Source organism: Platalea leucorodia (assembly GCF_965183815.1).
Source record: "Platalea leucorodia genome assembly, contig: HAP1_HAP1_SCAFFOLD_161, whole genome shotgun sequence".
Classification (NCBI taxonomy): domain Eukaryota; kingdom Metazoa; phylum Chordata; class Aves; order Pelecaniformes; family Threskiornithidae; genus Platalea; species Platalea leucorodia.
In genome coordinates, this window is record NW_028121386.1 from 85122 (window position 1) to 106231 (window position 21110).

Consider the following 21110-nt stretch of genomic DNA (forward strand, 5'->3'; position numbering starts at 1 on the left):
AAAGGGAAGCGCTGCCACAGAGCGGACCCGAGCGAGCCCGGCTCCCCCTCCCCGCGGCCCGGCTCCCGGTCGCGCCCGGCGGGCAGGGTAAGCTGCTCCGCCCGCCCCGGCAGGCGCCAGGCCGCGGCCCGGGGCCGCCTGAGCGCGGTCCGCCGGGGCAGGCCGCGGAGCAGCCCCCGCTCCGGGGCCTGTCAGGCGGCGGAGCCCCGCGGGCGGCGGGCCCGGCTGGCGAGCGGGGGCATGGCGGCGCGGAGCCAGGCCTCCCTGCAGCGCCGGCTGCAGAGCTCGCAGGAGGCGCAGCACCGCCAAGCGGTGCTGGTGCGGAAGCTGCAGGCGAAGGTGAGGAGCGGGGGCGCCTGCCCTGGGGGAGGCGCCCGGGGACGGGCCGCAGTGGCGGTGTCGGGGTGCCGCGGCCGTTGGCGCCGCGCCGAGAGGGGACTCGGCGGCAGAGAGCTCGGGGGGCGAACGCGCGGCCCCAGCGGGGCCCTCCCCGGCGCTGCCGCGGGCGGGACGGCGCCGAGCCCGGAGGCCGGGCCAGGCTCCGGGAGCCGCCCTGCTCCGCCCGGCCCGCCCAGGCGTGCTGGGCGCCTCGCTCTGCCGCTGCCAGCCTCCCGAGCCTCTCGTTAGGTCTTTTCCGTAGTCAAAGAACGATGCCTGGCTTGCAAACGCCCTTGCTTGGCCGCGGGAGCAAGGGGCTGTCCCAGAGGCAGGAGTCGCGGCGGCGGGGGCGGTTTTGGGCGGCCCCGGGCAGAGGCAGCGCTGGCCCGGTTCGCCCGGGGCGCAGGAGCGCTGGCAGCGAGGAGGGTGCCAGAGCTGGGCGGAGGGTCGGGGCAGGCCGTGCCGTGCCCGGCCCAGCGCCTGGCGGTGGTCACGGCGCTGCTGTGCGGTCGTCCTGCTTTTCTGGCCCGTGCTTTGGTTTCTGCAGCTGAACAGAAATCCATATTCTGCAGTGGCTGGGCAGGGCTGTGGTCAGAACTAACTTTACTTGCGAAATATTGAAAAGCCGTTTTGAAAACTCCTTTCTCTAACTTCAAGGACCGACTGGACTTTTAGCCCATTGGCAATACTGATCTGGGGGTACATAGTGGCCATAGGCCAGGCATGGCTGGCTAAGTCTGTCTCATCCTTCTGCTTGCCGTCGCTATCTGAGGATGAGCAGATAGCGCTACGTGTAAAAGCAACCCTGTCTCAATTTCTTTAGTATTAGATAAAAGTGCAGCTTCCCTGTATCATAACACCTTCTTGTTGACTGCATCAGCAGCACTGTGAAATGCACTGTGCTTGGGCTGTGAAGACTTGGAGAAAAGCTAATGCAGGAGGAGCCAAGTCTGTTACAAGCTGCATTTGCTCATCTGCATTCTACGTATCCATCTAGGTAGTGCAGTACCGGACTTGGTGTCGAGAGTTGGAGCAGCACGTGGAAGCAGGAGGGGTGAGTGTGCAGGTTGCTAACTCAAGATAGCGTACGTAGCGTTCGTTAACGCAGACAAAAAGCTCCCCAAAGCAATGGCAGAGGAAACCAAGATTTTGCCAGCTGAGGATTTAAAGAAGCACTGTAAGTTTGCCCATCAGTGTTTTGTCCAGTTGCTGTTCTTAGAGCAGCCAGTAGTCCCAGAAATGCCAGTCCAGAAGACCCTATCAAGAAGGATTTTAATTTTGTGAAGGAGTGCTTTATTACTTGCTGGAGTAACATTTGTCCTAGGTCTCAGGAGAGGGCTATACTGCCTGTTACGTTCTATGGCTGTCTCTGAAAAAGAATCAGTTGAAAGAGCGTTTTGGAAGGCAAGAATGCTGGCGTTCAATGTACAGCGCTGGCTCTGTGCTTTTCTTTCTGCTTCACGGCTAACGTAAACCGAGGAGATGAAGGGTAGGAGAGAAGGAGGGTATTCCCAGGCTTCAAGTCTAAGTGAGCACTCACGGTCACGAGCTGAGGATACCCAGCTGTGAGAGTGCAACAGTGGGAGACTGAGGAGAGCTACTCACATTGAGTAACACCCTTCCCCTCCCTTCCTCCCCGTAGTCACGACACTGCTATGCCTGGAAGAAGCCACGAGCTCCTGAGCTACCAAAGAAACAGAGGGGAAAGCGATTGACGCTAACAGCAGTGAAAGGAACACAAGAATTTGACTAAACATTTCCTTTCTTCTTAAGGGATCCCTTCCAGGCAGGTGGGAAGCCACAGACGACCGCCGCCTGAAGAAAGCACTGCTTCAGTTGGAAGAGGAGCATCAAAGGTAAAATGGCTCTGTTTTGAGTGGGAGGTTGTTCCGGGTGACCTCCAAAGGTTGCTTTCCAGCTTAAATTATTCTATGATTCTGTAGGTGAGCTCCTCAGCAGAGCCCCATTTTAGGTTGAGAATCAAACCCTGGCAGCCTGAACATTTCATGGCACAGGAGCTTTCCTGTTTGGTTTTACCTGAGTAGCATATCCTGTGCGTGTATCCGAGTCCTCCAGTAGAGCACTTGGCACCACAGGCATCTTCTGCCACATTTCTTTCTCTGCTTTTCTTTCTTCCTCTGCCCAAGAGATAAATTGTGTGTGGTGTAAAAGTCATCTGTGTGGTGTGTTATGCATGTTGCAAGCTAAGGTGGGAGAAGCACAGCTCCCGTTTTGATCCGGAAGCTGAGTTTTGTGCTTGTTCACAGGGCAGCAGTTCTTGAAATTTTGTTCATGAAATGTTGCCTGGGTGGGATATTAGTCTGTGGCCCCAAAGTCATTAGCCTGCAGTGCTTGACTTTTCAGTTTTCGGTTGAAGGTTTCAGGTAAAGCTGTTTCTCCTACATATGTGGTGCTGTCTTTGTGGTGGGAGGTTTACTGGATCAGTAAGGTGGGGTCTTTGCTAGAGGTCTTACGCAGCGTATAGGACAAGGACAGGGAGAGGCTTAACAAGAAGGTGAGGGCAGCGGTGGGTACAACATTGCAAGGGAAAAGGCCATGGAAACTTGGAGTCCTCTCTGCGGAAGAGAGGTGGTCAGGACAACGACAGAGAAAGATGATGCATCCAGTGATTGGACAGCATGAAGGGGAGGCAAGACGTTAACTGTGGGCACCATCAAAGTTGAAGAGGAAGGGGGAACCAAAATTGTAGATGGAAACTGAAGGCTCAAAGCAAGGAGAAGCAACTGAGTTTGCCCTAACAGAGAGGTCTTACTTAATCCTAGAAAGCACTTCTACTACTTCTCCGTTTGACAACAAAGTCGGTGTTGAAGGAGTTGGAAAGTCGGGGGATGCTGCTTGTGGCTAGCAGTTGTTCAGTGACCTCATTGCTGTTTCTTTCTTTCCAAGATGTGAGAATCTGGCAGAAGTGAACACTCTCCTGTGGGAGCACCTAGATAAAGCAAATGAGGTTAATTCAGCCCTCAAAGAAGATGTTGGAAAACTGACAGCGGATTGGATGAAGGCCCGGGAGGAGCTGGAATTGAAGGAGGTTGAACGGTGCAATGAATGTGAGGTAAGGGTAGGCTACGGGAATGTCAGGCGTGATGCCGGAGCGGAAGGTGAATGCATTTTATTTCTGGCATGGAGGACTTGCTGTGTGAAAGTTGTGGCTACACTGGGGCTGTATTGGTGTTGACTAGCAGAAGACGGGGGTGTGAGATGGAGGAGCGTCAGCAAATTGTGGTGATGGAAGATGCCCACCTGCTGTGACCATACTGCTCGGCCTTAAAGGCAAATGCTTGCTGTTGCTGGACACTGTAGGGCAGTCCCACATGAACGCTCGTCTTTTTAATAGTTCCTAAATCTCTGTCCACGTCAGTGGAGACCAGAGAGGTCTGTGTGTTTTCACATGCAGAGCAGCCAACAGAAGAACAAGACAGGCCTCCCCTACCAATAGCCTGTTGTAAGCCAACCTGACACTGGTCTTGGAGGGACTTGTTTTTGTCTTCCGCCACCAAGACTGTTAGACACCTCTGCAAGGCGGGATGATGAGTCATCAGTTTGCTTTGCTGCTCTCCACTCCTGCAGGAGAAGTGGTGTGGATGTTCCCTTCTTTGAAGTCAGGTGGCAGGTCTACCGAGGATGCTTATGTGGTGCCTGTTCAGTCCTTGATGCCCCTGTCGGAATTGTTATTAAAGGAGACCTGGTGATGGTGGTTGTACTCTCTCCTATCTGAAAGACTTGTACAGTGACGGCGAAGGCTGAATTGGCATTTCTTTTTGTCTTTGCATGTTTAGCGTTATGACAGCTACTTAAGAGGTGAACGTAACCGTCTACTCAGCCTATGGCATCAGGTGGTAAACTTCCACCGTCATTTCCTGGAAATGAAGGCTGCCACTGACCGGTGAGTAGAAGTTAAGGCTAGATCTCTTGCAGAAGAAACGTAGCTTCCCTTCACACCTGCTTTTTGAGCCTTGATGTTACTTTAGTTGCAGCTAAAGATAGGGTTTCTCCTTTGGTAGTCTGAAGCAATGCCATTAAGCGTGCTTTAGGCTGTTTTCAGAATCATTTTGTTTGGTGCTAATTTTCAGATAAAACTGGGGGGCTTGGGCTATAAGCAGTGCAGAGGCCCTGAACAGATGAACTGGCTTTTACTGTTGCGCAATTACGTGCTTCAAAAAGGAGTCATCTGATAAAGATGGTGGTGTGAAGGTTCTCTCTTTCTTTGTTCTTCTTCAGAGATTTGTCAGAGCTGAAGGCAGAGCACATGAGGCTTTCTGGATCTATACTTGTAAACTGCTCCCGCCTAAGCTCTGGCATACAGCTCTGGGAGTCCGTCCCTCTGGGTAGACCTGTCCTAAAGGATCAGGCACAGCAGCAAGTGGAACAGGAAATAAGCCAGAAGACTTGGGAAGCGATGTGCTTACAAGTCAAGGGGGACATGGAGAAGAAGGAGCTTCAGAACAGGTAAATGTGTTTTAAACTTTGCTGTTACCAGCATTATCTTTTGTGGCTGCTTCTTGGGTTCATAGATGGGCTGCGTCCACGTTCAAAACACACTCATTCTGCACAGCCTTGTTTCTGTCCCTAGTCAAACTATTGCCTTCAACAGAATGGATAGGAAAAACTGTCTGACTGACAGAAGCTCTTCTGAGTAAGACAAGACTGGAAAAGGTCTTGCACATTACAGTGTTTTTGCTGTTAAACTGATTCTTGGTGAGAAATTGAGACCAGCATAAAGAGAGCTCTGTCTCCTGTACAGCCCTTTTGCTACCCAGGGCTGTGCTAAAGGAATTGGGAGGAATTTGCACAGGACCATCATAAGCAACGTAGCACCTCTGTACTGACATCTCCTTGCAAGACTGAGTACAGAAAGCCTTTGGGGCAAGAAGTGCCATTTTGGCAACATGAGTCATATTAACCTGAATCATCCTGTGATCCTATGATCATTGGATTGAAAATTCATGCACATCTCCCCGAATAGATTGCAAGCTCTTTCATCAATTCACTGCTGAAGGCAAAAGTAATTGTGTGACTAGTAATCTGGACTTAAACATCTGCCTTACTGAAAGAAGACCTTTGGAGAGTCTTATATGCAACGTATGAAAGAGGAGAGAGAGAACTAACGAGCAGGAAGCTGTTAGCTACCTGAAAGGAGGTTGTAGCGGGGTGGGTGTTGGTGTCTTCTCCCAAGGAACAAGTGATAGGATGAGAGGAAATGGCCTACGGTTGTGCCAGGGAAGGTTTAGATTGGATATTAGGAAAGATTTCTTCACCCAAAGCGTTATCAGGCATTGGAACAGGCTGCCCAGGGAAGCGGTTGAGCCACCATCCCTGGAGGTATTTAGAAGACAGGTGTGGACTGTGGTGCTTAGGGACGTGGTTTAGTGGTGGACTTGGCAGTGTTAGGCTTACGGTTGGCCTCGATGATCTTAAAGGTCTTTTCCGACCTAAATGATTCTGTGATTCTATACTCTTGGTTTTGGAAATAAGAATGTTTTTACGTTAAAAACTTAGTCTTTCCCCTCCTCATAGAGTGAAGGACTTAGGTGCACTGGAAGGAAAACAGTCGCTATTACAGAGGGAGTTGGTAGTCATGAGAGAGACACTAGAGGAATCGCACCTTCAGAGGGATCTGCTGAAGCAAGAGAACCATGAGCTTACAATGGCACTGCAAAAGGTATGGCCACCTTATTCCTAGGCAGCACTTGTGGGAGAGGGAGCTGTGATAGCAAGACCACCACAGATGCTGTTTCTGTGGAAGCAGAAGGGACAGGGACAATGCTGTTGTTCTCCTTGGAAAATGGTGATCAGCCCACACGGGCTCTTTGGTGTAGTTAGTCCCCACGTGCTTCTTGGGAGCACTGAACCGGGAGTATGTCAGAGACACAAAAGGGGATCTGCAGTTGCCGCTTGAAGTCAGGGATCTTCCTGTCTTTGTTTTCCTGTTGTTCTTTTGTCTCTTCAGGCAGAGCAGTCAGTGGCAGAGTTGACAGGGGCTCAGACGAAGCTGAGGGCTGAAGTAGCTGATCTACGTGTTGTAACAGCGAAGATGAGCAGTGTTAACGAAGCCCTTGCATTGGATAAAGTGGAGAAGCTGGAGAAACTTGTGTTGCAGGTGAGCAGAGTTGCCAAAGATCTTACCAGGTGTTCTTCTCCAGCTGCTGCCTCTTTTCAGACCTCTTGGCTTCAGACAGTATGACTGCCTGAATATGGAAATGTTCCTTTTTCTGTCCAAGCCAAACCTTCTACATAGTAAACCTTACTGTATTTTATTTCCTCTGTGCTTCTGTGGTTGTAGCTGGAGCAAGAGAATGACGTTCTGTCAGGTAAAGTGGACGAGATGGAGAGAGCAAAGATCTCTGACCAGGAGAAGCTGAACTTGTGTGAAAGAATGAATGAAGAGCTCTGCTCAGAGAAAGCCCACCTGGAACAGCTGCTGAAGAAAGCAGAGGAGCAACAGGAGGGGCTGCAGGTACAGCTGAGGATACTGGCAGAGGAGAAGGCAGAAACCCAAGAGAAACTCAGTCAGGTGAGACCAAAAACCTGGTGCTTTCTGGGTGGGCTTTTGGCTGCTTGGCTCAGTTAAGCTGTATCTGTTGCATTCTGCAGTGCTTTTGTCAAGGGAGATGTTTTCCATTTGTTGGAGCCTAGAGGGCGGGACAAAGCTGCAAGTCAGTGTCTGCTATCTTGTACTGCTAAGAATGGGAATGACATCTTGATATTGTTGAAATTGTATTTTAAGACATACACGCAGCTTTGAATTGCTAGAGCCTCTCTAGGCTTTGAGGAAGAGGAGGAGAAATAGATGATCACACAAGACTGTTGACTCTGGACTAACTGATTTCGGTACAGTGGAAAAAGAGCTTGGGGGAATCGTTATCACTGGAGGAGACTAGGAACTTTGCCATCATTTACGTGTCCATTTCATACTGTGCAATCTTGGGTAGTATGGGATAACTTTGAGAGGAGAATTGTTTGTTTCTGATGGTCTGTTCTCTGTTAGACAGTCTTAGTAAACTTTCAGCCCAAAGTACAGGAGCTCTTTCTCCTCTAGCTGATTCAGAATTGGCACTGGCTGGCTCCGCACAGAACTCCAGAGAAAGGACTCTAACTGTATTTTGTCTCACTTTCAGGTTTGCTGCCAGCAAGAGTCAGCTAGCAGTGGTCCGGAGCAGTTGCGCCAGGAGACCTCTTGCCAAGGGCACGCACTGGCCAGGGTGTCCAAAGAGAAGGAATTGCTGGTGCATGAGAAGGCTGCCCTAGAGGTGCGACTGGCAGCCACAGAGCGGGACAGACAAGGCCTTTCCGAGCAGCTGGCAGAGGCCAGGTAAAGGCGGGGAGGAGACCCTAGGCAGGACATTACTTCATGTGTGTAATTATAAAGGTGGTAATCATTACACGGGGATTTATTGCATCCTGTACGCTTTTGAGATGTTTTCACCTTCCATGGACAGAAAATGGAAGAATCTCGTGGGGGGAAAAGAAAAACAAAACAACAAAAAACCCCCAAACCAGTATACCATAATTTGAATGTTATTTTTCTGACAGCTAAAGCTAACAAAGCTCTCCTGAGCCTTGGGCTCCTGTTTTTGCCCCCTTGCACATTCCTGTGTGAAGTCCAAAGCAAGCCGATACAATTCCTCAGTATCTGGTACCTTGGCTCTGCACCGAGTAATAATTAAACCATGCAGACGTTTGCTGAAACCTGAAGCTTCTCTCTTGTTTTGGTTTCTTGTTCTGTGTATTTGAACATAGATCTTTCTTTGCTCATCAAGTAGTTTGACGTGGGATCTCTGGAATTCAAGGCTGTTATGTACGGACATTGTGAGTAGGACACTGCCATTTAGGGTGAAGCTAGAGGCTCATGCTGAACACCTTGAGGGCCTTCTGTTTCTAAGCTAACTTGTTACCTATGGTGCAGGACCTAGACTTGGTTACACCAGCAGCAGGGAACTTTTGAATGCTCGCCAGTCTTTGGGACTTCTTGCCCATCATTGATGTCTGCGTCCTGTACTCCTCACCACATGCTGTTTAGAGACAGGTGTCATGGAGAAGTTATACAGGGAAGGAACAAGATTCTGCCCTTCTGCTGCATCAGGTTTCTAAGATCAAATGCGAGAAGTTCTCCTTTTCCAAAAAAACCCCCCAAAACCAACCCAACGTATGGAGATGTTTGTCCTCCTCCTAGGTCTATCTTGGAAGACTCCTGAACTGGCAGAGCTGTACAAATGATGGTTTAGAGAGTGTTTTGCTTCTTGACTTTTACGCTTTACCACTCCAGAGTATGGTGTTAGCAAGGCTGATAAACACCATTTTGACGCAGTCTGTTTCTTGAGAGCTGCTGCTGCTTCTGAGCTCCAGCTTCTCTTATGTGATCCAGCTGAATTACGTTTTGTCAATTATTGGGCTGTGGCAACTATTCTTGCCAGATGTTGTTCTCAAGAGCCTTTTGTTGCCACAGTTTTGGACTCTATCATCTTTTCTGTTCTGTTTTAGAGACTGACCTTAAAAGGGAGCATATTTGCTTTGGACTGCCAGAGATTGGCGTAATCAGAAATATGTGCTTGTTCTCCTTCTTGAAGATACATCCTCCATTGTCCATCAAAGTAGCGAAATCCTACTGTTGCGGGTTTTACTGTTGTACCACTCGGGTGCCCCTTCACCCCAAAGGATGTTATCCTGATTGCATGCCTGTACTAGTGAGGCAGTGCTGTGTATTGTAGGAACCTGGCACACAGGACCCTGTGTGAGATCAGGGAGGTGTCTTCAGCTCCTGGTTCCAGAATCCTGTGTGTCAATCGCGGCAGCTGGTTGCAGTCTATGGATGTAACAATTTGCCTCTGCAGTACTATAACTTCCATGAGAAAGAGCGACAAGTCACGTGGGCTGCTGCCTACTTAGCAATGCTTAAAGAAAAGTAGCAAGTTTTTCTTTTGAACTTCCAACAGTTTAAACCGAAGGATACCCGTCTCTCCTTTCAGGTAGTCCTTGTTCAGGTAACATCTAGTTCAGGTTTCTTAAAAATGCTGCTACAAGCATGAGATTTTACTATATCATCTAATGTATTTCTTTAGTCCCTTTTACATACAGGGAGTCTGGAAAATTACCTGCCTATACCTATGCTATGAACAGCATTAAGAAGTCATGAGTCAGCCAGGGAAAGACTCTTATTCTGTCCCCCTGCAGAGCAACTTGGAAGTGCTGATGAGATAAGGGCTGTGAGCCTGGGAAAAAAAGCTGGGCTTTTGCTTGCTGGCACAGAGTTTGTGGGCACAGCTACCCGTGTGTCATAGATCAGACAACAGCAATTTAAGATTTGGCTACTGAGATCAAATTCGGCTGGGCTTTCTGTGTGATGCTAGGTCGTAAGTAAAGCCTGGGCATTCCCTCGGAGGGGCCTGCATTGCTATTTTAAATGGCAGAAATATGCTTTCTGTCTCCAAGTTTCCATGCAACCCATTTTGTGTACTCAGGGGTAGGGATCTTGAACCACTTCTTACTGGAATAACTCCCTGTGGGTGTCAGGAGCCAGAAATTCATTTCTCTCCGTATTTGCAACTTGTAGGTCAGTGAAGGAGACCCTGGAATCCAGCCGGTTGGAGGCTCAGCAGCACTTAGCTGAGCTGGAGATCGCCAGGAGCCAGCTTGAAATCCGCCTTCACACAGTCACACAGGCCAAGGAGGTGATACAAGGTGAGAGCCTCACGTGCATTGTTTCTGGCGATCCCCCTGCCTCGGGAGGATGTTATAAAAATAGCTCTCTGTCTGCAGTGCTTCTGGGGAGTGAAGGAGCTGGAGACAGATCCCTCCTACACTGAAATTCAAATGCCTTAAGGTTAGTAAAGTCAGAACCACTGTTTGTGTAGGCACTGAATCTTGCCATTTGTCGTGTTTGCAGGGGAAGTGAAGTGCCTTCAACGGGAGCTGGAAGCAGAGAGATCTCTGATGAGGCAGGAACGGGAAAGCATGGCGCAACAGCTCTTGCGGACAGAACAGCAGTATGACAAAACCCTCAGGCGTCGGCAAACCGATCATGAAGTGGAAATAAGGAAGCTCCTGCAAGACATGGTAGGAAACAATATGCTTTTGAATTCTTCAAGCAAGCTTTGTGGGCTGGCTTTAGAAGAGCGTGTGAAACGGCAGCAATCACCTGTCATAGGCCACACATTGCTAGGCCCGGCAGCAGAGCCAATGGCTTGTACTTGAGGGCACGTGAAGACCCACAGGACTATGCTGGGACAGTAAATGCTGCCACAGAGTCGGTGTGGGCCTAAGACGAGTTCAACAGAAGGTTGGGTGGTCCCCACGCAAAGCGTGGCAGCAAAGGGGGAGGATCTTACCAGATTCCTGTCTACCATGAGGTCGACTCCTAGCATTCCTGCCAACTGCAGTCGCGGGAACTTTGTTCCTTTCTTTCTGTCCTTTCATGCTTGACAGAGGTAGTATCTTTGGGCTTAAAGCATATAGAACAGGCCCCTTGTTCCTGGTAGTTCAGTTCGTGGCCTGCCTTGTGACTAGGGCATCGGGGTACTGGCCTCTTTCTCACCCTGCAGTCCATCTGCATCTTTTCATTGATGAGAATGGAGTTGAGCTTTGAAAATAGAGACTCGGAGACTGGAGAGAAATGCTGAGGTGAGAGGTGCTAGCAAACAGGCAGCCATCCGAGAAGGGCAGGTAACATCTGCTTTTCTTCCACCTGCTGACCCTCCTTTGAAGTTCCTTGATAGGACGTGATTGATGGAGGGCCCAAAGCCACTACTGTGCCCTGTTGAGGTGGGGGTTTGTGGGAGGCAAGAAGCTTCACCTTTTATTGAGGAGCTTGGCTGGGACTCCATCTTGAAGTCTTTTCCTCCTCTCATCAGGCAAGCGAGCGGGAACGGCACCGTTCAGAGCTACAGGAGATGCTGGAGCAATGGGAAAAGGAGAAGGCAGAGGCAGAAAGGGAGCACGAGAAGAAGCTGTTTGATACGAAGCAGAAAGTTGCTACCATGCAAGCTCAACAAGAAGAGGAACGAACTAGAGTCGAAAATGCCAAGCAAGAGGTAAAGACTGTGAAAGGAGAATGGGTGTGGTTTTTTTACTCTTCTGGGCTCCTTATCGATCCTTCGATGACTAAGAGGTTGTTGAAGATTCAGTCACGGATGGACCATGTTTATACTGCCAATCTCACTTAGGAACCTGTGCCTCCAAGTGGGCAGATAATGACCTAGGAGGCCAGCAGCATAGTGCTTTGAGAACGGGTGAGCCCATCCGTCTTTGAGTCTTACCACACAAATTTTTTTATGGGAAGTTTAAACCCGTCTTCTCTTTATTTCTGTGCAGGTCCTGCTGGAAAAGGAGCGTGAGAAGAATGCTTTATTAGAGACACTGCTCCAAACTCAGGGAGAACTAACAGAAGCCTGCCAGCAGCTGGAGCAGCTCAGGCAGGAGGTGGAAGAGCAGCGAGAGACTGGGCAGGTAAGTCTGACTTGTAGGGTAGGTTGAAGGAACGGGCCGTTGGCAATTGGACGTAAGCCGAGAGGGCCGGGTAACGGAGTGAAGGGCAGTAACAAGGAAATAAAACATAAGTCCTGCAGCTGAGGAGGCAAGGACTACTGCAGGCACTGAAAGCACCGAGCCTGGTAAGCTCCAGAGATCAGCAACAGGAAGGAAGGGTTACAACGGCAGCAGAGCTGGGTAGAAAAGCAGAAAGAAGTGGCTGAATGAATGTGATTTTGAGACAGAAAGAGAAAAAAGCTGGGCCTGATGGCACGGCAGGTCTCAGTAGCTTGCTCTCCATTTGTGTTTACAGAACATCACAGAAAAACTGCAAGCAGAGCTGCAGGAAACTCAGAGTAAGATCAAAGCAGCGGAGAAGAGGCAGAGGGAGGAAAGCCAAACCATCAAAGAGGAAATGAATATCCTTCTTCAGCAGAGGGATGGTCTACAAAAACAGGTGACTGCAACAGCAGTAGCTCCTCCAGTCATCAAAGAGGCGGTCTCTCACTTGCCTTTCCATTGCAGAGCAGCAGGCTGATGGGATAATCCCTCTGACTGCCATCATACTGTGGTCTCCATCTCAGCTGCTCTGAAGGAGACTTACTGGCCAGCTGAATCTCACCTGCTGCCCTGGACAGATGGGCTAGTCCTTTTGCCTGTTTGCCAGTAATGATCAGAATGGATCTCTGCTGGTCTTGCTTTCTACGGTGGTTTTTCAGCTGAACGTGGTGACCCACTTAGATTTTTAAACAAGTCAGCTGTATCCATTGTGAATCTGGTACTCTTGTGACAGGGTGAAATGTAAACTTGTTCTTTCCCTTTCCTCACAGTACGTGATACGGCTGACAGTGACAAGCTGTAGTCTCTGACTGCTTTGTTATGTTTCACTTGAGGTGGAAGAGTTGACATCGCAGCTAGCAGCCTCCGAAGAGTCTCTAAAGAAGGAGGCTATGACGCTGCGTCAAGAGGTGGTGTCTTTGGAAAGGAAACTCGAGAGCACTGAGAAGCAAAGAAAGGATGTCCTGGTGAGGCTGGCAGATGCCACAGAGGGCCATTTCTTACCTATTTTTTGGCCTTCTGTTAATACTTCTAAGGAGCAACTTTTTCCAGTGGAGAGCTGATTTTGGTTGGTCTTGTACAGGTTCAGTCCAAATCTGAGGAGATACAGAGTACGCAAATGCTGACCAAGTTTCCCTCATTTTCCCCTTCCTTCCGCTCATCGTTCCTTGTTTCCCAGACTTTTGCTTTCCTGCCACTTTTCACTTTTCCAATTGCATTCTTCTGAATGAGCAGGAAAAGATGCTGTAGTCATATAAAGCTCGCTTATGATTCAGGGTGTTTGTTTTCCTCAATTCTGAAGGTTTCCGCCCTTGAAGCTTTAGTCAAAGTAATTTTCAAACTTGTCTCTATTTACATTGCATGGTTTGGGCAATTATTTTTGTTCAAATCCGTATTTAGATTTCCAAATGTCTGGCTCTGGAGAAAGGGGTGAGAAGACAAAGTTTGCTAATAATAGAAAGCCGTTCAACATTGCCCACCTGAGAGCAGACAGTGGGGAAAAAAAATAGAGGAATTTGAGAAACAAAAGTGCTGATCCAGATAAATATGTACGCCTGCAAGGGGAAAACTCGTCCTTATTTCAACCACAGAATGACAGACTGTGGTCTGACCATTACTCCTTCAAGAGGGGACAGTGGGGTTCTAGAGGATGGTACCATGAAAACTCTACAGAGTAGAGGTCCAAAAAAAGCCCCAACCAAACCCCAAAGTGGGAAATCAAATGTTGGGGTTGTTCTCTCTTCCCTTCCTCCCTAATAGAGAGAATATCGTCATGCCACTGCCTAAATCATGCTTAGTCTGGACTTCAAATCCTGACTGCAGTTCTGGTGGCTCCTGCCCAAAAGACCACACTAGAGCCAGAAGAGGTTCAGAGAAGGGCCAAAAGGAAGATGGGACTGGCTGAGTAAGCTGGGAAAGATGCAACCTACAGGGTGGCACGGGAAAGGCTTCCAACATCCTGAGAGGCAGGGAGAGAGGGGGCAGCCCTTGACTGCCGCTGAAGCGGGAGTTCAAGTCTAGTATGACAAGCAAACATATATCGACGGAACTATTGAATCTTTTTCTCACTGTTTTGCAGCATGAATGGGAGAGACTGCAAGCAGTTAAAGAAGAACTGGTGTGGGAGATAAACCTTCTTCAGGACTCAGTCACAGCCTCTGAAACGCGAGCAAATACAGCAACAGATATGAATCACTGCCTTGAACAAGAACTTCAAACTACATTGTCTATCTTAAAAACGAAAAATGAGGAAGTGGAAACGCAGCGGGAGAAAATCCAGATGCTCCAGAAAGAGGCAGCCCAGGGACAAGCTTTGCAGGAGACTGTCACTCATATGACTGCCCTCCTGTCAGAGAGGGAGGGAGAAATGAAGTTGTACCAGGAGCAGATGAGAATGCTGGAAAAGCAGAAAGAAATGCATAAAACTACTCTCGATGGGGTTATTAAGGACATAACAGAGAAAAAAGAGAAGATGGAATCCCAGCAAGAACAGATACGGGACCTGGAGAAGCAGCAAGAGAAACAAAGGATTGCTGTAAGCAAAATGAGCAAAGACTTGGAAGAGAGAGATCGGGAGATCAGATCCCAGCAAGAACAGATACGGGACCTGGAGAAGCAGCGAGAAATGCAGAGGACTGCTGTCAGCAAGATGAGCAAAGAGCTGGAGGAGAGAGACCAGGCGATCAAGTTCCAGGAGGGGAAAATAATGATTCTAGAACAACAGGGTGCATCACAAGTGAGAAACCTGCAGGCGGATCTTGATCATATGAAAGGAAACTTGAAGGAGAAAAACATAGAGCTTATGTCTCTGACTCGGCAGATCCAAGAACTGGAAATGGAGAGAGCACAGGTGAAACCGCTGCATGCAAGCCTTGAACACCTGAGGGCAGTTCTTAAGGACAGAGAGAGTGAGTGTGATTCTCAAAGGGATCAGTTAAGACTCTTGCAGCAGTACAAGGAAGAGCAAGAGGGGTACCTGCAAGAGCTTCGTGGTAAAGTAGAGAAGATGATGCTTTCTTTATCTAAAAAAGATCAAGAGCTTGAGTCACAACAAAAGCAAATCCAGGAAGCTGAAGGAGTCATGGAGATGCAGCTGAGGACTGTCCGTGACCAACTGGAGCAGACCTCAAAAGAAAAGGACAGACTCATAGACATCCAAAAGGAACAAGCAAGGAGCTGTGAGGAAAAAACAGAACAGATGAATGTCTTGCACCGAGACTTAGAACACACTAGGGCAATACTGAAAGAAAAGGATTTAATGATTGACTCTCAGAAGGAACTGATTGAGACCTTCCAAAAACAACAACAACAAGACTCTGAATGGCAGAAGGAAATTCTGCAGCACCTTCAAGTGGCACTAAAGGAAAAAGAGCAAGAGATTTTGTCCCTTAGAAAGCAACATGAGGCATGCAAGGAAAAGGAGGAAAAGCATGAAGCTGAGCAAACGAATCTTCAAGCAACAAAACTGACTGTGAAAGAAAGAGAAAAAAAGATAGAGGTTCTGGAGGAGGCTATCTCTAAGCTTCAACGGGAAAAGGAGGAGGCAGCAATGCAGACTAAAGGTATGCTGCAAAAACTAGAATATGCTGAATCTTCTCTAAAAGCTAGAGATCAAGAGATAGTGTCTTTGCAAGAGCATGTCCAGGAGCTTCGAGAGCAGAAGGAGTTAGAAGGCAAGCAGGCCAAGAGTCTAGAGCAGGACCTAGACAAAATGAGCCAAATATTGAAGGAGAACCACTTGGAGTTCCTCAAGCAGACAGAGCAAATTAACATGTTCCGGCTTCGTGGCGAAAGCACGGCAGTAGCACTAGCATCGTGCCAGAAGCAGGTGAATCTGCTTGAGGAAGTGGTGAGGAAGAGAGATGAAGACAATGAAACTCTTCTGCAAAAACTCCAGCACCAAGAAGAAGAACTGAAGACCTTGCAGAATTTGCAGCTTAGGCTAACCGAGCAGCATGAAGAGGTTAGACATCACCGAGAGCGAGAGAAGCTCCTGGACGATGCCTTGCGTGGGAGGGAACGAGAGACCAAGGCTCAAGGTGAGGAAATAAGAGCTCTTCAGGAAGATCTCCAGCATGTTCAGCAGACTCTGACAAAGAAGGATGAAGAGATCAAGTACCAGAGAGACAGAGTCAGGTATTTAGAGAAGACTCTGACAGGGAGAGAACAAGAGCTTAGGAGGCAGAGTGAACTGAAACAATTAACGTCAGCTTTGCGATGGAAAGATGGAGAGGACAGCCTGCAGAAACAAATCCAGAAACTCCAAAAATGGGAGGAAGAGGAAGCAGAGAAGAGGAGAGTTCTCCAGGAGAGAGAGCGTGCCTTGCAAAGACAGAAGGAGCTAACCCAGCAACTGGAAGATGAGCAGAAAGCAAAGGGGGAAGAATTGAAGCGGGTGACCGCTCTTTTGAAGCAGACTGAAAGTGAAGAAGCCAAATGGAAAGAGAAGGCACAAGCACTGACTCTTGCCCTTACCAAGAGTGAAAAGGCCAATGGGACTTTGAGGGAAGAAATAGCCATCCTGCAGAGTAAGGTTACAGAGAGGGACACGGACCGGTTTCATCATCAGGTAGGCAGCGTGATTGATCATCAGTCAACTAAAATGTCTCTAAAGGATTCTAATGATGCTTCCCATAAAGATATGGGAATATATATTCCCATAAATATATGACCTGCTTGGCCAAAGAAACTAGGATTGCAGCCAGCAGGCTTGCCTGTCTGTGTAGCTCTGGCCAGAGACCATTCACCTGCTGGAATGTTTTCTGCCCAGCCCAGAACTACTGAAAGAACTATGGAGCTTGCTGCTAAAATTAACTCAAGCCCAAAAGTGGGGGATGGGTAATCGGGTCTCTCCTATCTAGGCAGGCTTAGCCAACGTGTTGTGGTTAGGATTTGGCGTGGAAAGGAAAGGGCACAGTTGACCAGACTAATATACTAAACTTAGCGGAACGATGGCTGAACAGCAGCTACGCTGATGGTGCTTAGAAGATGCTTTCAGAGATTTAGATTTCTGAGGTCCAGCTTTTCCAGTGTATTGAAAATAATGGAATTGGTACCATTGCCTGATCAGGTTAAAGGCTTCATTGCGCATTCAGGATGTACTTGTGCCGCAGCCCAAAAAAACACGACGGCAAATTTGCCTCGGATTTCACCAACGTGATCTGGAGGAGGGCCCCTAGGAAGAGGGCATGTTGTTTTGGTCTGTGGACCAGGAGAAGAAGGGACTTAGCACTGTGCATTCCTGCGTCCGGTCACTCTCCCCGCCTTGTTGCTTCTGGCTCTTCTAACCTTTATGTGGCACCAGCGCACATAATCTCCTCTCTGAATACCCAGCAGGCTGTTGCAGAAGGGGAGCAGCTATCATGGCTCTCAGAGAAGAGACTCCTGTTGCAGCGGCTGGAACGTCTGCAGCAAGCAGTTGCAAGGCTGGAGCTTGAGAAGACTGAGCTGAAGCAACTCAGTGCTGAGCTCAAGAGGACTCTTGAGCAGGTAAAACAGGCTTTCACTGCCTCTGCAAAGCCTCACGGTCCTCTGGAACACAACACATTGCCACAGACAGCACTTTGGGGTCCTCTGCTTGTTTCCTTCCCTCTCCCGGTTCCCCCTGTGGACACACGCTTTTGTATTTTCTCTCTCTTCTGGCACCCCATTGCCTTCACAAATGCACATTCACTCTGGTACCACCCTTCTTGCCCCAGCGTCCCCATACACACACATTTGACCCTCTTGTGTCAGGAACTGTTTCCTCTTGGTCTTTCTCTTCCATAGTCTACTTTGAGTGCCTTTTGCCCCCAACACACTCTGGTGCAATGAACAGTCTGAGCAGAAACCTCCTTGCCGTGATGTCCAGAGGCCCTTTTGCTCCTTGTTTGGTGGCAGGTTTCTGTGACCCTTTCTCCTATCCAATGTGCAGGTGGAACGGGAACGGAGGAGACTGAAGAGAGATTGTCGAGGTCGGTCGTTGCGAGATGCAGGCGGATTTTCTCTCTCTGACCAGCTCCAGGTGCCTGCTCCTAGACAGGTGAGAACAGAATCTTACTTGGTGGGAGGAGGGTCTGGCCATACAGAGGAACGACGGCAAATCCCAGAGGCAGCAGCCCCCCGGTATAGACCTAACAGAAGTCAAGTATAGACCATGGCCCTGGCCAAACTGGAGACCAAAAAGAAATCCTTGTGTTTTCTTCACAGGAGGAGTCTCACAGGTGCTGCAGTTGTCGATTAGCTGAGTTGTGGAACCAGGTGAGGGGTAGGAAAGCTCTCCTCAAAAGCTGCTGTGGCTGTACTGATGGGCGCAACTTTGCCCGATGCTACAGCCCGAGTATTGCTTAGCTGTCAGGAAGGGAGTACACCAGGCAGTGGAAATGCCCAGTCAAACACATCTGTTGGCCGTGGCCAAACAACATCATTCACCCATTCAAACCCATTGCTTCTGCAAATGGAGGCACTGTTGCTCCTCTTGCCTCTCCTCTTGCCTCGCCTCCAGGGATGTAAGGCAGTGCCAGAGCTTCTAGCCTTCAGGCAATCGTTAGTCTCGTATTGCTGTTCTGTGCTAATCATGATCCCAATATCGGACCGAGTCAGAGACCTAAGCGCTGCATGGACATCTGTTTGGTCGGTGTAAGAATGTACATTGCAGCTGCTGAACCCTACTGCGTCCTTTGACAGTGGTATCAGCAGTAGCAGCAGTCACCACACTTCTCTTCCATGTCCTTTTATGGGTCTGGTACACCCTGGTCTCCCTGAGGATGTGAATCTTCACCGGTGTTCAGGGCAAAATGCATGTAAGATTTATGCGAGTAAAGTATATGATGCTTAGCTCTGGCAAGTGAGCCAAGAATGCTGCTGAAGCCATCGGGTTACAGCCTAAGGATGTTTTTACCTGGAAGTCTCGGTGTCTGAAGTTCTGTTGCTACGGATAACTAACTGAACCGCCTTCCCCTCGTGACTGTTGTGTCTGCCTGCCCCGTGGACCTACTTCAGCAGTTCAGCAGGAAAACGAAGGCGCTCTGCTCAAAGAATAGTCCTCAGCTGGCTAGTTAGGGCACTCCTCTGGGTCTGGGAAACAGCGGAACTGGAACTTGATCTCACGCTTCCTGGGAGATGCTCTTAGCAGCAGATGGCCGCTTCTCCCACTCGTACCTCTGGGTTACCTACCAAAGCGCGGGAGGGCTTTTCAGGCTTCCAAGCCAGCCTTCCCAAAGGTGCCCTTGTTATTTCAGAGAGAAGGTCAGACCTGACCCTCTCTTCAGTGGTGGCGTTCCCTAGCCTACGCATATTGTTTGCTGTGAAGTCCCTTTGCCGTCTTACTTTCCGTGCGCACGACTGGCTTCTAATTCAGCACCACGCATTCCCCTTCCGGAGCTGGCTGCCTGAGTTTCGCATCTAGTCTGCTCTAGATGCTTAGCAGGTTAGGGTCCCACTTTTTATCATCGCCTTTGGCTTTATGTTGACAGACCTTGGTATCGTAATTCAAACGTAGCAGGTTCCATAAGCCATAAAACTCCTTTGGGAATTGCTTCTGTTATTCGAGTTCACTCGCCAAGAAGGAATATTCTCATATTCCTAGCTTGAGGTTGGGGATTGCATTGCCATGTGGAACACAGCCCTTGGCAAAGCGCACGTCACTTTGAAAACAGAGGAAAACCTCTGACCTGAGCCGTTTTCCCCGAAACAGCAAAGCGCTGAGCACTGCTCCCAGTGCTGGCATCTCCTCCACTCCAAAGCAGGCAGAGGGGAAGGCGCCAGAGCTGCTGTGGCTGCGCTGCACTGCAAACCTAACAGGAGGTGAGAGCAGCTGTGTCTCTCGCGCCAAAAAGCCCAGCAGGCACAACCCTGCGTTGCCAGGAAATTATAATAGAGTTTGAGGACTTTCAAGGCCTCAGCAGTCCTTTAAGGCTCATTTCCCCCCCCCCCCCCCCCGGGCTTTGTTCATCAAATTATGCTCTGCTCCTTTGTGAAATGCTCTAACGTTAGGAAAAATGAGCGTTTGCTCCCTTTTCACGTGCTAGCTGTCAAGTTTTCAAACTAGGTCATAACAGAATGGTTCCTCGCTACCTTGTGTAACCAGTAGTCCTCCTGCTGAGGAAAAAGCATGTGGAACTCAGGTGTCAGTAGCCCAAATCTCTTTTTTGGAAAAAAGAGGTGGGTTACTAAATCCTGTAGGGAACCTCTGTCTTTAGTATACGTGTAATGTGTCAGTGCTGTAGGTGTGAGTTGCCGTTGCCAGAAAGAAACTTGAATTGTTGATGATAATCTGAAGTTCAGTTTGGGGTGACTCTGGGAACCTGTTACTTCCCGTTCCACAAGGACCAAGTGTTTGCGAGGGCTGGAGTTAGAGGGCGCGTCTTCCCTGACAGCCGGTACCGTGGAGCTACGGATGGTCCTAACAGCGTGGGCCTGTCTGAGCTCGGCCTTTTGCCTCTTTCAGGTGTCCCTTCTGCAGACGCAGCTGGCACAAGACTGCTGTGCAAAGACCAGCCGGAAGCTGCCAGAGATTTGCCAAGAGCTGGATTCCTCCTCAGCAGCTGTGGCCAGGGAGCCCAAAGCTGCTGTTCTGGAAGCAGAGACTCGGAAGCTGGGTCAGTCTCTGAACCGTCCTGTGCCCTAGAGGACCAGCTGCAGCATCGTGGGGTTCCGGTCTTGTGCCCTTCCCAGAAATGTATTATGTTTTGCTGTGGGAAATGGGGGTGCATTTGTTCTGCTTGCGTTTGGAAGCATCTCCGAGTGCAAGTGATTTTTTTTAATTTTTTTTTTTTAAATAAAAGAAACTTTGCAGGACTGTCCTTTCTCAGTAGCAAAAAGCAAGTGGTCGGTAAATACGTGGCTTAGGGAAAGACTATACTAGTTTTTGACCTGCACGAGTAAGCTATTACGAGCTGTTGTCTGATTTAACCTCTTGAGTTCACAGCCGTTCCCTGTGAGGAGAGAGGGAAAGGGAGGTGTTATCAAAATGAAGGGGTGGAGAGCACACGCCAGGGATTGAAGGTGGGGCAGGAGAGTGGGGTTTTTCCCTTCCTTTCATGCTTCAGCACAAAAAGCGCTGGCACTCTCCCGAGATGATCTGCTTTCCGCTTTGTGGCTGCGACAGCCAGCCCGAGGGACAGCTGGGTTGTTCTCAAAAGGGCACTGGTAGCAAACTGCAGACCTTCCAAAGACAGAGGCGACGGAGGCGACGGATGGGAGGGGGAGGATGT

At 49.2% G+C, this 21110-nt stretch overlaps 1 protein-coding gene across 8 annotated transcripts; it reads left to right on the plus strand.

Annotated features, from left to right (window-relative positions):
• The first annotated feature begins 173 nt into the window (after positions 1-173).
• LOC309603632 (uncharacterized protein) lies at positions 174-20610 on the plus strand. 8 transcript variants are annotated; one of them, XM_082338426.1, is made up of 21 exons: positions 174-339; positions 1376-1432; positions 2152-2234; positions 3286-3451; positions 4176-4282; positions 4618-4845; positions 5914-6058; positions 6347-6496; positions 6680-6910; positions 7515-7708; positions 9947-10074; positions 10280-10449; positions 11244-11423; positions 11704-11838; positions 12173-12316; positions 12753-12884; positions 13997-16486; positions 17251-17406; positions 17831-17938; positions 18106-18156; positions 20345-20610. In XM_082338426.1, exons 1-21 carry the CDS (start codon positions 241-243, stop codon positions 20522-20524), a joined length of 5334 nt encoding a protein of 1777 aa, XP_082194552.1. In that variant the 5' UTR covers positions 174-240; the 3' UTR covers positions 20525-20610. The 8 variants fall into 8 exon arrangements, with proteins under 8 accessions (XP_082194552.1, XP_082194554.1, XP_082194553.1 ...); XM_082338428.1 differs by having other exon boundaries at positions 17831-17920; XM_082338427.1 differs by having other exon boundaries at positions 17254-17406.
• Positions 20611-21110: the final 500 nt, after the last annotated feature.

Excerpts from the sequence above, each read along its gene's own strand:
- LOC309603632 (XM_082338426.1), top strand. The coding sequence starts at position 241 with ATGGCGGCGCGGAGCCAGGCCTCCCTGCAGCGCCGGCTGCAGAGCTCG. Across the intron at positions 6,497-6,679 it reads TGGAGAAACTTGTGTTGCAG|CTGGAGCAAGAGAATGACGT; the intron begins GTGAGCAGAGTT and ends CTGTGGTTGTAG. Across the intron at positions 11,424-11,703 it reads TCGAAAATGCCAAGCAAGAG|GTCCTGCTGGAAAAGGAGCG; the intron begins GTAAAGACTGTG and ends ATTTCTGTGCAG.